The 18,815-nt window shown below is 32.2% G+C and overlaps 1 protein-coding gene across 2 annotated transcripts in view; it reads left to right on the top strand.

Annotated features, from left to right (window-relative positions):
• Window positions 1-6,275: 6,275 nt before the first annotated feature.
• LOC143045699 (protein sidekick-2-like) overlaps window positions 6,276-18,815 on the top strand; it is a 52,391-nt gene continuing 39,851 nt past the window's right edge. The window contains exons 1-10 of one of the 2 annotated variants that reach the window (XM_076218406.1): window positions 6,276-6,705; window positions 8,350-8,619; window positions 9,492-9,785; window positions 10,837-10,945; window positions 11,371-11,588; window positions 12,092-12,242; window positions 13,258-13,385; window positions 14,639-14,755; window positions 15,112-15,282; window positions 18,047-18,325. In XM_076218406.1, coding sequence (XP_076074521.1) covers window positions 6,597-6,705; window positions 8,350-8,619; window positions 9,492-9,785; window positions 10,837-10,945; window positions 11,371-11,588; window positions 12,092-12,242; window positions 13,258-13,385; window positions 14,639-14,755; window positions 15,112-15,282; window positions 18,047-18,325 — 1,846 coding nt within the window. In that variant the 5' untranslated portion in view covers window positions 6,276-6,596. The remainder of the gene's footprint in view (window positions 6,706-8,349; window positions 8,620-9,491; window positions 9,786-10,836; window positions 10,946-11,370; window positions 11,589-12,091; window positions 12,243-13,257; window positions 13,386-14,638; window positions 14,756-15,111; window positions 15,283-18,046; window positions 18,326-18,815) is intronic. The other variant, XM_076218405.1, reaches the window with a different exon arrangement.

The following is an 18,815-nucleotide window of genomic DNA, read 5'->3' on the forward strand; positions in this document are numbered from 1 at the left end:
TTATTAATAACAAGGAAAAGGGAAATTTGTTAATGTACAGTTCTGTCAGTATTCATATAATTTTTGATAGAAAAAAACTTCAAGTCAAATGGAAATAGTATTATATAAACGCACTCTATGCACAGGCACTTATCTCAGAAAAAAAATTCCTATATATATATATAAAGGTGTATATGAAAAAAAAATTGAGACGAGTGCCTGTGACTCTATGTTAGGTAGCACTAACTTGACTATTTAGCTTCAATTAAGGGGGTTATTGTTTTTTGTCTGAATCAGATTGCTCTTCTTCAAATGTTTTCACTATAAGATATGGGGAAAATCTAAATTCAGAATTATTTTTTTCATCTTCCAATTAAGGATCAGAATAATTTCTTTTTTAGGAAAAAAACATACCCTCCTTTTTGAAGTTAACTTGACATAAGTGATCCTTCCAAAATGCATGTGTTTAGAAATATAAAAAGGTAGCAGTTGTTTTCTCAGTTAAGAACCACAGGAAAAGAAGTAAATAGTATTAAACAATAGAAAAAGAGAATCAAACTCATGTCAAAAATTTAAAAAAAATGAAGTTTAAACACATCATCTTGAATTTAATATAACCTTTTCTGAAATTGAACATGACATGAATTTTGTCGTAGATAGGAGGGATTTCATTTTTTGTTGTTGTAGTTGTATTGGTTCTATCGAGTCTCCAGAAAGAATATATAATAACTAGATCCGAAACTTTTAATAACGATTTCTCTGATACGAATATTCGAATAAAATGCCATGGAAATCGACAAAACATTTATCACCATTCATCATTTGTAAATTACTAGAACAAATGAGCAAAATGTGTAATCAATATCCTCATTAGTTTCTTCTAAATCCATTTATTTCACATATTTATTCCGACATAAGTTATTAATATAAACTCTTTTATCAAAAATTAATGTGATTAAAAATGAAATAAGAAAACGCTAAATCCAATGCGGCAACTTCAAGATGGAATTTGAATATTCTTTTTGTGTAAGACTCCTTGTTTTCTGTTTGTTATTCGCGTTCTTTTGTCAGGAGCACAGCTGTGAAGAGGAAGAAGGTAAGAAATCTTATCCAAAACTGCAACATTAAAAAATAATGGTTCCCGTAATCTGATCAGTGCATGTCCTTCACGTGATCTACCCCTCAATCCCGCTCGCTCGTAGCCATCGTATGTATGATGTATACAGTATCCGTAAAGCAGTATATATAACATTTCACATTGTTTACTTTTTTCGTATAAGAGTTTTCTGATAATAAGTTTTATTATGTTTTGTATCCATACGATACGAATAGATGTTTAAGTATTGATAGCTTTATGTAGCCCATAAACGGGGCTCATAAATTACACATACTCAAAAACTATTTTGATTCGCTTTGTATTAATTAGTTATCGTTTTTGTGATAAGATTGGTTAAAAAAAACTTTGAAGTGTGTAACACAATAAAGGTGCAATTTTAAAACTTGTGAATTTGTTTTTTTTCTTCTTAAAAATTGAGATTGGAAATGGGGAATAATATGTCAAGAAGACAACAACCAGTTACCTGACCTCAGAGTAAATGTTTACAACAGCCTAAGGCCATGCACAAATAGGTCTTCAACACAGCAAGAAACTCCCGCACCCCTAAATAAAATTGTGTTCAATGAAAATGGACGTCAAACTTTAACCCCAAAACATATAAATGAACTAAACTTGATAAAACATACAAGACTAGCAAAGGCCAGATGTTTATAATTCGGAGTTTAGTATGACGTCCATTATCACTGAACTAGTATATATGTTACAGTGAATTTGTATAATCAGGGATTATGTAGAATCCCTGATTTTTCAGGGAATATGTAGAATCACTAAAATCATTAGTAATTATATATAATCCCTAAAAATGACCAGTGAATTTACATAATCACTGAACATTTGAATAATTATTCTACAAATTCCCTAATATTATTTCAGGGATTATGAATAATTTAAGGATTCTTTGTTTGATAAAAAAAAAATATATATACAGAACAAATATATTCGTTCATAGTGTGTTAATTTACCTTTTTTTATTGAGTTAAGCCTTCCAATTGATATTTTATCGTGTGTTTTTCTATGTTGTGATGTTATACTATAATTGTTTCAGAAAAAGGGAGAAGGTTTGGTACCATTAAAACGTTTAATCCCGCTGCAAATGTTTGCACCTGTCCTAAGTCAGGAATCTGATGTACAGTAGTTGTCATTTGTTTATGTAACTTATACATGTTTCTCGTTTTTTATATAGATTAGACAGTTGGTTTTCCCGTTTGAATGGTTTTACACGTCTAGTAATTTTGGAGCCCTTTATAGCTTGTTGTTCGGTGTGAGCCAAGGCTCCGTGTTGAAGGCCGTAAATTGACCTATAATGGTTTACTTTTATAAATTGTTATTTGGATTGAGAGTTGTCTCATTGGCACTAATACCACATCTTCCTATATCTATCAAATTATCATTTTTTTTACTTTCATATTCCTTGCCAGATGAAATAATTTTGCTTTTAAACACAGAGGATGGTCTTAGAGATATAACCATACAGAGTTTCGAGATAAAGTTGAAGACTTCAAAATTAATAATATCAAGACTCCATTTATAGCAATAACTTTACATATATTGTTTGCTTTTAAAAGCCAGCATCAAATGGATATTCATGTTCTATTTGTAAATCTACAGATAAAATTGAGAAAGGAAATGGGGAATATGTCAAAGCGACAACAACCCGACCATAGAGCAGACAACAGCCGAAGGCGACCAATGGGTCTTCAATGTAGCGAGAATTCCCGCACCCGTAGGTGTCCTTCAGCTGGCCCCTAAAAATATGTATACTAGTACAGTGATAATGGACATCATACTAAACTCCGAATTATACACAAGAAGAGAGCATGTTTTTTGTGGTACATGTAAAACAAATGTGAAGAAGATCATGGAACATCTGTATTTTGGTGGGGTTTTTTTTGTTTTTTTCTCATCAAATGAACAAGAAATTCAAACAGAGAGAACTTACGCATCTAAATGTATAGAAAAACTAAGGATTGACAATTAGAACAAAATTGTAGAGGAAGCTGGAATTTGGTGTAATATTCTCATAGCAAATCCAAACGGTAAAAAAGGAAACGAAATCCCCAAAAAACATAATTGTAATTGTTCACCAAAAGTCGGAAAAAGGATATCGCCTGGCCAAAAAAACATGGGGTCTTGCAAGAACCAGTTCGAGGTTGCTTATTCTCTTATTTGGGGTACCTACAGATGTTTTTACTGAACACTTTATTTCTCTTAGGCGGGTCATAAAATCAGATTCGATATGTGAAGGTAAATGATTTCTAAAATATGGTTATTGTGGTTAAAACCGATGTAAAGCATATTATTTTAATATATTGTGTTTAACATTTTGTTATATATATTGTGCCTAACATTTAAAAAATGAATAAAGTTATAATTTTGAAATTTTGCGCTTAACATTTTACAATTTATGTTTATACAGTGTAATGCTGTTTAAATATGATTTTATAGCATACATTATTTGACTTTTATTCGGTTTTTTTTATAAATAAAACTATTTCTTCATTTCAGTTATTATGTATAATCCCTGACGTTTTTTCTAGTGATTATACATAATCCCTGAAAATTTTAGTGATTATATATAATCCCTAAACTGGCCAGTGATTCTACATAATCCCTGAAATTTTCAGGGATTCTACATAATCACTGATTATACAAATTCACTGTAACATATATACATTTGTTTAGGGGCCAGCTGAAGGACGTCTCCGTGTGAGGGAGTTTCTCGCTGCATTGAAAACCTATTGGTGACCTTCCGCTGTTGTCTGTTCTATGGTCGGGTTGACACATTCCAAAAATACCAAAATATGCAATCCTTAATGTCTTGCCAACAGTTTCGTTACTACTAGTATATCCTTTCCGAATGAGTGAATGTAAATAATTGAGACTTTTTTTGGTCGAAAGTATACTATTGTTGAATAATTTCGGATGTTAGACAGATTAATCGCGTTTCAGTGATGGCAACGTTTTTACTCCTCCTAAAAATTTCTCTGAAAACGTGTTGGGATGTACAGGTTAGAGGAAATGGCCAAAATGCAGAATAGCCTCGGAGAACAAAAAAGAACAAAATATAGAAAAAATGCGCCAAAAAAAAAAATAAAGAAAAAAAAAGGAAAATAGCGTTATGACATATATATTTAAAGACTCATTAAGTTACGAGTATAGAGAAAAATGGATTAAAACTTAAAATAAACAACTGCGCCATGATACGCCCGTCGTCTTGTGTGTGTAAGTTTCACGAAATTATCATCACTAGTTTCTGAGATACAGTGTGAAATAAAAACCCTTTTATAACAAAAAAATTCAACAACTCTAGAATAAAATTTTGAATCAAAACCAAAAAGTATACAGATCTTAAGATTAATATAGCAAAGAAGTGTGTAAAGTTTTAAGCAATACTCATAATTTGCTTTTATGATACGGCGCGACATGTGACCCCCCCTTTTTTTTTTACAAAAAACTCAATGTCTTTAAAATAAAAGTTTAAATCAAAAACAATAGGATATACAGCATCTTTAGTATAATATAACAAAAAGTGTGTAAAATTTTGAGCAATAATCAAAAATTGTTTTTGAGATACAGCGTGACATGTAAAAAAATAACCTCCCCCTTTTTTACAAAATATTCAATAACTCTAAAAGAAATTTTACAATTATCACCAAAAGGTATACAGATCTTAAGATTAATGTAACTAAGAAGTGTGTAAAGTTTTAAGCAATGATCATACATCGTTTTTGAGATACGTCGCGACATGTGAAAAAAAACCTGTTTTAGTTACAAAGTCCCGTAACTCAAAAAGTTTTAATCTTATTTTCACCAAAAATGGTAACAGATCGTTTGACCATCATTATAAGATACAACTATTTTAAGTTCTCAAGTCGGTTCGATGTACATCTTTGTCACACCAAAGACGAAAATAAATGATATTGTCATGACGGCCTCTTTAATAATGCCACTCGCCATTAGGAGTTGCATCAAAAACTGACAGACTTGGATCCAGATTATCCGGGTAGGTGGACATGTTTTTTTCCTGCAAAATACAATCGTAACCTCACTGAGGGGGATTCCAACCAAGGATAAAAGGGTGTCTAATCATACGTTCCCATTCAACTTGAAGCATTGATTGTTCAATAGAAAGGGGTGTCCCCTCCCTTTGATCCGCCAATTGGGAAACTACTGCATGTAACACGCACGCCGGTGTGCTATTGAAGTCTCAAGTGTTAGCATATTACAAATACGTAATCCGCGTGTCAGTCAAGTACAACGTATGATACATTCATTACTCACTCATACATGAAATGATTAACTCACATAGTTCAAAGATTATATAAAATATGTCTTTTTCATAAAGACATGCATTTTATAACTTGTTTACATCTTTCTTCAAATATAATTATAAAATATTACATAAACTAAAAATATTTCTGCAGCTTAATTTTAATGATCTTTAAAGACCTATATTATATATAATGTTGGCCTATAGCTTATCTGACGTTTTACTTTAGTGATTATACAGATTTAACTACATGTATTTTGCTATTATTGAAAACGACAACCATGTTCAGTATAGTTGTTCCAGGGTGGTCCTGAGACAGCTATTGTTATAGTTTTCTTTAGCCTTAGTCGCAGTCGTTATAAATTAGATAGAAAATATATCGTACTATATTAATTCTTGTTTACAGATAAATATTTTGTTTTGAAAAGCAAGGATGTCACTATACAAATCCTTGTGTGAAGATATATATTAGTTTTATAAATGTCACCGGCATGTTTTCAGCTTAAAATTTAAATTTTGTTAGTTTGCTTTCAGATTGTTATTTTTTCTTTGATGTTTTTTTTGTTGTTGTTTTGTTATATTTTTTTGTATGTGAATGTCTATTTTATCACTCGAATAACTTAATGTTTCCATTTGTGCGGATTATATAAAAGAAAATCATTCCTCAGTGATACTGAAACTTTTATAAAACTCTAAATAATATTTTTTTCACATATATCTTATTTTTCAACAATTGAAAATGAATTTGTTACATTTTTTCTGGGAGTGTATTACAAGTTGAATAAGATCAAATATTTCAAACAATTATACAAAATTAGTGGGTGAGAAGATTTACGCGATATGACACTTTTCATACCTTTGCTTACCTGACCTGACTCATCACTTTCATCCAATCAAGTTATTTGTTTTGGTCACATGAACGGAACTACTAATGTCGAATGGAATTTGGACAGTCTAACTCTACTTTAACACAAAATATGCTTAATTAGAAGACATTTGCAGACAAAAAATCAACAAAAGGACTTTATTTATTAATTTCTGGAAATTTATTTCGTCGAACAATTCAAGATAAACTTTAAAAAGAATATTTGGGATGCCGTGTCCCGAAGTTTATTTATCAATATGGCGGATCACAACTTCCGATGGTGGAGAATAAAGAATTTTAACAATATCCATTCTAAATACTTTTGAAATACATACTAATTACTGATAAATGTAAATTTCATTACAATGAAACGTTATAAGCGATTAGAAATGCCAATGCTATCCAGTAAAGCATATTTTACAACTCTTTTCTTAACCTTTTTGTCTGTTTGGCCTGACAAATGTCTCATGCAAGGTAAGAAAATCAATAATAGGTAATTCAGTCTTCAATATTATAAAATGGACCACATCTTCACACATCATTTACACATTTCCTAACCAAATATATGTGCAAATTGTATAATATGACAATTTCTTCTAGTCAGTTTTGTTATCAGGTAACCTGGGGGCTGATCGGAGGGATTGTTTCACCACACTATCGCTGAACAGGTCACCAGTTCACGGTTGACCTGTGAATTATGAGAAAGCACCCTAGGTATGTTTCTTGTTTGGAAACTTACCCAAATTGAAGTAAAACCTGTTACAGGTACCTAGGAAAGTTGCGGATCCATGCTGTTTTATTTGCCGTTTATCGTCAGGCGTCAAATGGCCATTTTCGCTACCGTTAGCATCAAATCGATAAAATTTTACCGTGTTTCTTCAAAATACCCTTACAGGGATTCGTCAGAGGTCTCAAATGATTATTGTTACTGTTATGGATTTTCTCGTTTGTTTGAACCTACCCCAACTGAAAAATTGTCATTTTCCAATTTTAAAACGACCTTGAGAGGCGAACATTGACCAGACTGTTTCTTTGTCAAGTCTTAACCTATAGTTAATGCATTCCATTCATGCTAAGTAGAAGTATATGGGACTAACGTGTCTTGCTGGCGAATTATTATTGTCATGTCAGGTCTGCCTAAATGTCTGTTTATACTGATTTTGGACAAAATGGTGACCTAGATTTTACAGACTAATTTTCTATTGGCCATATTATACCTCTTAGTGCTCCTATACCACCTATGCATGTATTTACGATAATAGTTTATACCTACAATGACTACTGTCAGTTACGTAGTGGCCATCAAAAGATGCCCACCCCCACATGATTTTTGCTACTTTTCACGTTTTTCTGATTTTGAACTCTTTAAAAACGGCTTTCAAAGTGCCATATTTTCATAACCAGACGTCTGAGAAGAGTTTAAGGACCATGAACTGCTTGGTTGAAGTCCCTGCTATCATGACAGTTCAGGTGGGGCAGTTTAAAAAAGGTATGGAGGATCATACGGGCCATCAAAGAATGGTTGTCGCCATCACACCTACAGGCAGGATTTGGGGTTAAAGGGTTAACAGAATGACAATAAAAAACCTAACAGGACAGAAGCTTTATTTTGTGACTTTATAATGGAAAATTACAATTATAATAAACTATCAAACTATTCAAAGTGCTACAAGGCTACAGAATGTACAGTTGAGGTACATGTATGAGATAGTCTTGTTCTACAGTGATGCTGTGATCTCATTTTAAACAGTCATGACAGTAATATAACTTGATAATTCTGCTGATTTGGAATTAACACGTCACCTGCATGAAATATAAACTAATAAGTAATGCAAGGATTACACTGGGTCAATTAATTGATTGCTGCCCGCTTAATGTGGATATAGTATTGCCAATAATTTTATTTGTATCCAATACACTAAAGCAAGTCTATACAAAAGCTGCACAACTATACATGTACCTATATTGTGCGTTTATTCATATTTGCCATTAATCATGATAATATTTTTGTCATTTAAATTAATTCCACGATGATTGTATGTTAAAAGATTAATGATTTAAGATATTCTTAACACTCACTGTATAAATCTACAGTCTTAGACACTGTCCTTTTTATAGATTATCCTCCACGAGAGTTCTCCACTGAGCCAAATACACAGAATCCAATTCCGGAACTCTCATTAAAAATAGTATTATGTCGAGCCAGTAGTTCACCTAGTGCACAATACAGATGGATGAAGGATGGAACATATATCACAGAGTACAATGCATTAGATTATTCATATAGAATGATGTCTGTCAATAGAACTGATGCTGGAATTTATAGATGTGTTGCAAAAAATTATCTAGGTGCTATACGAAGTAAAGGAGCAAAGATAGTCATTGCTTGTAAGTATAATTGTGAAGGTTGGAAGGTGCAATCTGGGTGGAGTAGAGTCATGAATTGATTCTAATATGGTCATGGTCATGATGGTAGATACATGAAGGTGAAGTTATTTAAATTTTATTCTTTTTGAATCAGTTAATTAGAAGATGAAAGATATTGGATATATATGTATGATTCATTCATCTTTAACTTTAATAACTACTGATATAGTTCTTATGATCTATTGTTATGTTAAATACATGTCAATCATTTCATCATGTGTAAATCCGTATGGTTGTATGATTTCTCATAGGTAACTAAATTACATGAACTTTACCAGTTACCCATGGCTAACCGTGTAAAAAAGTAAAAAAATATCTATTAACAAGTTTTACAACAGTCCCCTCATTTCCTCAATAAATGTTGATCTAACAGGGAAAAAATAATGAAAATACAATAAATTATTTCTTAAGATTTCAATTGTGATAAAAAATCATTTAAAAGCAGTAAAATGAAAACAAGAAGGACCTTATCTTATAATTTCTACTAATAAATAACTGTTCATCTTATGTCCATATAGGATTTCAATTGATATAAAAAAAAAAAATAACAATTTAATTGTTTAAAATCAACTGGAACACTGTCATAGTTATCAGCAAACTGTAATTGGCCTGGTAGGAAATACAGGATTTAATAAGTTGATAAAACATTGTTTTAGCTTAGCTTTTGTCGATGATTTGAATTATTGACACGTCACAGAAATGCAGACAACCAAATTCAAACCAAACTTTTCAAAAGATCAGGATTTTCATAATGCAATTTCATTTCTGAATTGATTCATCAATACATAAATTATTATTACAACAGCAAATTTACGTATTGTTTATCATTTCAGATATTGATAATTTTGAATCTCATACAAATCAAACAGTAAACGTATTGTCAGGGGACGGTGTTGTGATCAACTTACCTAGTATAAACTCTGTACCAGATCCAGCTGTATCGTGGTATGCTAGTGGTGTAGAAATGGCACCAGAAGCACAGAGGCATCAAATTACACTTGAAAAAAATCTAGTTCTATTGAGCACAAGTATTCATTCTGATAACGGGAAGATATATAAAGCAGAAGCTCTTAATGGTATTAATGGAGATCGTAGAACAACAAAGGACTTTGCCCTCAGAGTTGGAGGTAAGTGATAGAACATGTACTTATGACAACATTCATATCTGTATGATAATATCATATGTATTGTATAAGGGGCCTCAGGGGCCCAGTGATCTAAGAAGTCAAACTACTGTATCAATAGCTTGTCAACACTCCGGTTGTGAGTTCCAATACTGCAAATGGCAGGTGCATCTGAATCAAACCTTAAGGATGTTCGCTTGTCATATTTTTGGAAATTTTGTCAGATTTTCAAAATCCTCTGTATTTATCCTTTGAATGCCTTTAAAAAATTTGCCCATTGATCCCTCAATTTTCTTTTTATAAATCTTTTACATGTATAATTATAAGCCATTTGTAAAAGTCTTATTAAATCTTATTTATTTTTTAATAGTTTTTGAGAACTTTAACTTGTCAATGATAAAGCTATGAAAAATCAAGAGAGAACATTTCCCCGCCAAAATTTCAATGGCTAATATCTCGAAAACATGCACATTGACCTCTATATTTTTTTTTGCTTTTTTGCTTCCTTAATTAGTTCCCTATCAATGTATACCAGTGTTATGGAAAGTTGTTTATTTTGAAACAGAGTAGCAAACTTCCTTAATTGACTAAGATTGTCAATTCCCACCGAAAGTCAGTGGTTCTCTCTGGCACATCGGCTTCCTCCACCAATAAAAACTGACTGCCATGAAATAAACAATTGTGCTGAATGTGGAATTAAATACTGACCAATCAATGTACTAAATTATATGGAACTTCTGTAAGGAATAGACCTGACTTTAATTATGGTTTAATATTTATTTTGCATATACATACAATATTTAGAGTTGTCATTTAGATAAGTCCATGAGTTTAGTGAACATTTAATTTGACTAACCACTTTCTTCGTTGATTAGTTCCTTAATGCATACAGATTCTAGAGTGCTGAGTGTTAAATTATTAAATTATTACTCGATAATTAAAATTAGTAATATAATTCTGAATGACCTCTCAGTTGGTTTTAAACAGAAGACTTAAAAATGATAATTGTGCTGCCATAACTCTTAGTTAGAATCCTGATATTTCTTTGTTTCAGACACGGGGGAAGGAGTTACAAAACCACCAGCTTTACTTGTTGGTCCTAAAAATACCACTGCTAAGACAGGTGATCGCGATACAAAGCTAGAATGTATTTATAATGCCAGGTGAGCTTTTTATAGTAATTTTCATTGTCTTAAAATTGAGAAAGGAAATGGGGAATGTGTCAAAGCCACAACAACCCGACCATAGAGCAGACAACAGCCGAAGGCCACCAATTGGTCTTCAATGTAGCGAGAATTCCCGCACCCGTAGGTGTCCTTCAGCTGGCCCCTAAAAATATGTATACTAGTACAGTGATAATTAAATAAATTAAAGTCTTATTTTGTACAAGTACAAAGAATTTTTTAACAATGCAGAACAACCACATATGTGATTGAGAATATCAATGAATTGCTGACATCTCTTTTACTAAATGTCAGAAAATGTATCTTGTTATAAAGTTAGAACATCTTGACAACTGTTTCTCACCTCATTAAATTAACCAAGGAAAGAAGATACTAATTATAGAACAATATTTGATGTTTTTTAGGCCTTTATCAGGATTACAAACAAAATGGTACAAAAAAGGATCTCAAAGAACAGAAATTGTTGGCAATAATAAGTATATATTTAACACACTGTATAAACGTGTATTGACAATAAAAGATCCAGATCTTAGTGATGCAGGCCAGTATGAGTGTGAGGCAGTGTTTGTTAGTAATGGACAATCGAGTACCATGACATCAGATGCTTACTTAACAGTTCATGGTATGTGGAAACACTAATTTACTTCCTTGTTTGTTGATCTAATTAAAATATATTTTAATTAGCATACCAATCTGATACCAAGACATCATATACTTACCTTACCGTTCATGGTATGTGGATTCATCAGAATATTTTGTAGTCAACAGGCTTAATCTTAAAATGTAGAATTTTTATGATCATTTCCTGTGATTTTGACGTCATTATAATATAGTATTGCTTACACTTCAAAATTTAAAACTCCTACAATATGAAAGCTTGAACATGGACAGGATACAGACAATTTTGCTGATCTGACACAGTTCAGAACAATAATGAAATGCTACAGAAAAACGATAGTCTTGAATCAACGATATTTGATGATAAAAAGTTTGTACATATTGCTTTCCTGTTGCCTTAATTGACAAGATTGCCAGTTTTACTTTAAATCCTCTGAAATAGAAACAAATTAATGTTTTAAAGGGTTTAAAAAAATTAATAAGGATATCGTTTGTTTATTTTTTCAGAGGCTCCTTTGATTACATCACAGATACAGAGCCAGTATCTTAGAGACTTTGGACAATCAATACAAGTTGACTGTCAGGCAACAGGGAACCCATCTCCTACAATCACCTGGTACTTCAATGCACAGCCAGTATCTTCTGTTCAAAACAACAGGTAAACTCATTGTGTAAAACAATGTCAGTTATCAATCATGAAACGTTCAAGCTAGCATTCATTCTATAACTGATAAAATAAGAAAAATGGCCATTTAAATATTAATGAAAATAACACTTTATAAGTTTGTATATTCAAAGTGTGACTAAATTTACTCTTATCCGGAATGCTTAAACATACACATTTGAAAGACATGAATATGTTAATATGTAGAAAAAAAGAGGGAAGAAAGATACCAGAGGGACAGTCAAACTCATAAATCGAAAATAATCTGACAATGCCATGGCTAAAAATGAAAAAGACACAAACAATAGTACACATGACACAACAAAGAAAACTAAAGGAATAAGCAACACGAACCCACCAAAAACTAGGGTTGATTTCAGGTGCTCCGGAAGGGTAAGCAGATCCTGCTCCACATGTGGGACCCGTCGTGTTGCTCATGTTATTACAAATCCAGTAAGTAGTCTAATTCTGTAGGTCACATTCATAAGAGTGAAGGGGATTGTAGTTACGACGTAAGGAACATATCCGATATCATTTGTGAAATGGTTATTCCACAATGGTTAAACAACTTGTGATGGTGTCCGTAAAATTTACAGAGGGAAGATTTCAACTTCACCATTTGGAATTCTTGATTTAATAGCTTCCTTGTGAGCAGCAACCATCATCAAGAAAATCATGATAGGAAATGCAAGCACGGGAATATCGTATCAATTAGGAGATATATACCCCATATATATAGAAATGTTAAGACTGAAAAGGAACCAAGAATAATTGTCAAATTAATCTATTGTCAACTTTACCTTAGAGAGTTGGAACACTAGTTTCTTATTTAATTGTGATGACACTTGTTATATCAACAGACATTCTCCTATTCATGTTTAGTTCTTTAGTTCTAAAATCTAGGTGTATGATGATTATTCTTTAGTTTGTTATATCATATTATAATATTATGTACATAAGTTATTGATACATCATAAGATAACTAAGATTTTTTATATGTTTTTTTCAGATTAAGTGTAACTCAGGGTGGATCATTAAAAATAGAGAAATTAGAATTAAGTGATTCAGGAGTGTACCAGTGTTTTGCTTCCAATGCAGCAGGAGAAACAAAAATATCAACATGGATTAAAGTAGACCGTAAGTCCACTGACAGTTTTTATACGACTGCAAAAAAAAATTTGCGTTGTATCATGTCGTCGTCCGAAGACTCAGTTAGTTTCCGGACAATAACTTTAGATTTAGTTAATGGATCTCTATAAATTTTTACCAGAAGGTTTAAAACCACTAAAGGAAGGTTGGGATTGATTTTTGGGTTATGGTCCCAATAGTTTAGGAATTGGGGGCCAAAAGGAGGGCCCAAAATAAGCATTTTTGTAGTTTTCAAACAATAACTTGTGTTAAGTGTATGAATCTCTCTATTAAATTATACCACAAGTTTCCATACCATTAAGGGATGGTTAATAATGACTTTGGGGGGTTATGGCTCAAAATGTTTTGGAATTAGGGGCAAAAAAAGGGGGGAAACTAGGTTTTTCTGGTCAATGGACAATTAAGACAATTTAAAAGCAGTGTAAGTGAGGTAATTCATAAACAGTTAACATACAATGTTTGGTATGTTCAGATTTACTTCTCTTACACCACTTGTAAATAATGTATAAAGAAATGTCAGGTTTTGGACTTATTGCAAAAAAAAGGGGGGTGGTAGTAGTTTTCAATTTTGATTTTTTTTCCAAATTTCTCAAATTCCAAGTTTGAAGAAAAAATCTTTAATTGCATAATATTGCATAACAGATTTGTAAGATCTTGCCATTTGTTTTGTGTCAGAAACTCATATTATGTCAAGAATTTAATCACAATCCAAATTCAGAGCTGTATCAAGCTTGAATGCTGTGTCCATACTTGCCCCAACTGTTCAGGGTTCGACCTCTGCGGTAGTATATAGCTGTGCCCTGGTTATATTATTTATGTTTGATTTATTAACTGTGAAGGCTTGTAAAAACCAACTCATTGAATCAGGACTTTAGTTTGATAACTTACAAGGAAACAGTGATATATGTTGCTTTACTTAGCTATTTTTTCTTCTGATAGACCATCAGTTTAGTAGAGAATTATAAATATCAATTTAAAGTTGTAACTTGTTGCAATGAATGCACATTAGTTCAAAGACCTCTCATATTCCATACAAAAATTCTACTGTTTAACCACTAAGACAGTCAATTTCTCAAGAATCTGTGATGATGTTAAAATGATATGTTCATACTGTAATCCACTTAAAAAAAAAAAATTGTTCAGCTTCTTGCCATCTTGAATTTGATAGAATTATAGACTAGATTTGACGGTGAGTTAGTGAACTTTTGAATTTACAAATGAATGTTGCATTACATTTACAGAATCGCCACCAATGTTCATCTCATCGCCATTGAATCTGACATTAGTAGAAGGAGCAGATGCTAGATTTCCATGTGAAGTTTCTGGAGCACCCAAACCTGTTATTATATGGAAGAAAAGTATGTACATTGGTGTAGCATTGTCATATTTAATTTTAAGGGAATATTAAGCTTCTCAATGATCAAAATTAGTGTTTGTCAAACTGCTATATAACCAGTGTATTTTTTTCTGATAAATTTGTTGGTTCAAATGTTTTGAAATTTTTATATTTTTGTCAAAGGGTCAAAGTAAATACTTTGTCAAAATTTTATGAAAATCAAACGAGCCAAATTAATTTTAGTGAAGGTGTTTGGTACCACCTTAGGTAGTGCTGAAGTGGGATATTTACATTTATTCTGTTTCATTTGTTAAATGTATTGTTATATTGATGTAAAATGACTTCATCAATGAACATTTTCTGTTTCATTTTCAATAGAACTGGACAGTATAGAATCTGAAGTAACAACTGGTGGCAGGTATCAGATTAGTCCAACAACCAACGAGTTACTGATCATTACAACAGAGACTAGTGACTCAGCTTTATTCTCATGCAATGCTTCAAATAGCCAAGGGAGCATTTATGCTGAAGCTACCCTCAATGTTTATCGTAAGTAAATCTATAAGAAGGTCTAAAGTTGCTAAAGCCTATGGGTGCTATAAACAGTTTCGTACTAAAAACTAGGGGTATTTCCCCAGTGAGATTTACATACTGATGGAATTCCCTGCTATTTATATACCACTAAATGAAAAAGTTGATTGTTTTTTATGTTCAATGTGAAAAACATATATTGAAGTTCAATTAAAATGCCACTTTTGTCAAGATTTAAAAAAAAAAAAATGTTTTTGTGACTTCCTACTATATGGGAGGCAACTCCATAAACAGCTGATTTTCACCTGTTGCAAAAAGCACTTTGATTTGTCAGGTAAGATAGCTCCTTTCGGAGCAGGCGAACGTAGGCTGAAACTACATTTTCTTAAATCAGCCGGATAAGCTCTTCGAAATGCATATTATAAGAAATCTCAAATATATGCACAGGTTACTGATCCGTGTGTCCAAAGGTGGTCTGTTTTTAAGGTTTTTTAGGGGGAAAATGCCTAATTTCCAGCTGATAACTTGTACCAATTTGCATGTTTAAACAAGAGATGTTGGATTTTTTTTTATTTATTCAGAAAGTTCATAGAATTATCTTTCCATTGATGTATAGATATCTATATAACTATGAATATCTGACTTCTGCATGATGGGTCCACTATTACATGCCCTGTTACAGAATGACGTCACGTAAAAAACTGTTGATTGCACCCTTAAGGGACAAATACAAAATATTAGTGATGTTTTAGCATAGAAATGTGTTTGCGAATGGAGTAAAATAATTCTGAAAAATATTGTACGGCATGTATACATTAATTTAAAAGCATCAGTTTGGTATATTTAATGCAAATATTACAGATTTGTACATAGCAACCAGATATAAGAAAACCAGACTCTGTGCGAATATTGAAGTTTTTTAATTTTTTGCGACGTCATGATATTTTTATTCAATCTCTCATATATTTGGAACCAAAAGTTGCATATGAAAAGTGTAGATTTTTTCTGCTTTGACCTTTACTCCTGATCAGTGTTACATAAAGTTTTATTCATTATAATATATATTTGGTACTTTTTACAGTCAAAAAGGTACACATGCCATTCCTAAGAAAAACACTATTTCAATATTTTCTCAACTCAGCTATAACTTAGTTCATATAGTACTAGGAACAAAATCTATTTAAAGTAACTTTATTCATGCCATTTCATAGTTTTTATTCTATTTATTTAAAAGAAACCCTATTTTATGATTTATTTTCTTTGTAAAACTGATGAAAATGTGATACAGGAAATGTTTGGGATTTGCCAGTTAAACTGTTTGCCACTGGCCAATATGCCACTACCGCGCGACATAAAAAAAGAGCTGTAGTTTCACTATTTGTGGTCACAATCCTTAAAGTAAGACATCATTTTAATCGGTATAGTGTACAGATTCAGAAAAGCTGAGAATTTTTTATATATCGCATACAAGGTTTTGCTTAAGGGTGCTATAAACAGTTTTGTACTAAAAACTAGGGGTATTTCCCCAGTGAGATTTACATACTGATGGAATTCCCTGCTATTTATATACCACTAAATGAAAAAGTTGATTGTTTTTTATGTTCAATGTGAAAAACATATATTGAAGTTCAATTAAAATGCCACTTTTGTCAAGATTTAAAAAAAAAAAAATGTTTTTGTGACTTCCTACTATATGGGAGGCAACTCCATAAACAGCTGATTTTCACCTGTTGCAAAAAGCACTTTGATTTGTCAGGTAAGATAGCTCCTTTCGGAGCAGGCGAACGTAGGCTGAAACTACATTTTCTTAAATCAGCCGGATAAGCTCTTCGAAATGCATATTATAAGAAATCTCAAATATATGCACAGGTTACTGATCCGTGTGTCCAAAGGTGGTCTGTTTTTAAGGTTTTTTAGGGGGAAAATGCCTAATTTCCAGCTGATAACTTGTACCAATTTGCATGTTTAAACAAGAGATGTTGGATTTTTTTTTATTTATTCAGAAAGTTCATAGAATTATCTTTCCATTGATGTATAGATATCTATATAACTATGAATATCTGACTTCTGCATGATGGGTCCACTATTACATGCCCTGTTACAGAATGACGTCACGTAAAAAACTGTTGATTGCACCCTATATAGAAGAACATAGTAAGCTTTCTACTTTTTAGGAATGACGACATATGTTGGTTTTTTTTCTCAGAAAATGCAGACCAATATTGTCTGGTTTATATGTCATACAGTTGTCCTAATGTATTTTAGCGATTGTCATTTTATTGAAATTAGTGATAATTATCCAGTTTCAAAAATATTATGCGTATCAGGACGAGAAAATGTTATAAATGAGAGATACATATAAACCCTCCTTTCTACTAGACTGACACACTGATCTGTAATCCTAATTTGCTAGCTTAAAATATAAGTCTAAAGGAAGACATGCCCACCCTACTCAGACACATTATTGTGTCAACCAGTCATTGTTTTTAATCAAGTGCTGCAGCCTTTGCATAGAAGCAGCAAATAATATTTTCACGTCTTTCAGACAGGGGATCAACCAACACACTTAGAACTACTCAGACACATAATTGCACCAAACAGTCTTTGCTTTTAGGCTTAAGTGCTGTAGACTTTGCTTGGTAGAAGCAAACATTATTTTCAAGTCTTTCAGACAGGGGATCAACCAACACTCTACCACAAGGCCACACAGGCATGTGTTTGAGTTTGAAATTGTCCTATTGAATATTTTGACATGAACCTACATATATGATTAACATTTCAGAGAGAACTCAAATAACCCAACCCCCACAAACCATAACAGAAGTAGAGAAAGGATCTGTAGCCTCACTTCAGTGTGGAGTGTCACATGACGTCAATGTCAACATAACCTGGAAGTGGTATCAGGGTCTAGTAGAGCTCAATCCATCAGACAGAATAACTATAGAACAGGATGGCACATTGACGATCCTTAGTGTTTATAGTAGTGACAGTGGTGTCTACAAATGTCAAGTCTTATCTGCAGGTGGTAATGATGACAGGTCTACAGACCTAAAAGTTATAGGTTTGTATCATTTATATATATGTTCAGATATATAGCCTTAAATACCAAGGCCAACAGCATTTTCTTACAGTTTTGAGAAACAGTTTCTTTATAATTATTAAAGTTCTGTAAGAATAGGGTTTCACATAATTGAGTCACCTATGAAAGCAAGCATAATTGATTTGGTATAAGTTGTGCTTGTTTTATTAAAGCAGCTAACAAACATATTTTCAAGGATTTTTTTTTTCACCAACTATGATATGACAAATTTTATGGTTTAAAAATAGCTTGAATGATTAATATGCGGAAAGATTGAATTTTCACATATTGCAGTTTGATTTCCTAGCTTTAATTAAAGTTATTAACCATGTTGATACAAGTTCAATTTGAGAAACTTGTGAAATGGGTGAAAATTTAAAATAAAGTTAAGGTTAAATCTCTGTTGAATGGATAGTTAGCTCAGATTTGTGACCTTCTGGTATAGAAGATGATTATATCTTAAAAGATGTTT

Source organism: Mytilus galloprovincialis, chromosome 9 (assembly GCF_965363235.1).
Source record: "Mytilus galloprovincialis chromosome 9, xbMytGall1.hap1.1, whole genome shotgun sequence".
Classification (NCBI taxonomy): Eukaryota; Metazoa; Mollusca; class Bivalvia; order Mytilida; family Mytilidae; genus Mytilus; species Mytilus galloprovincialis.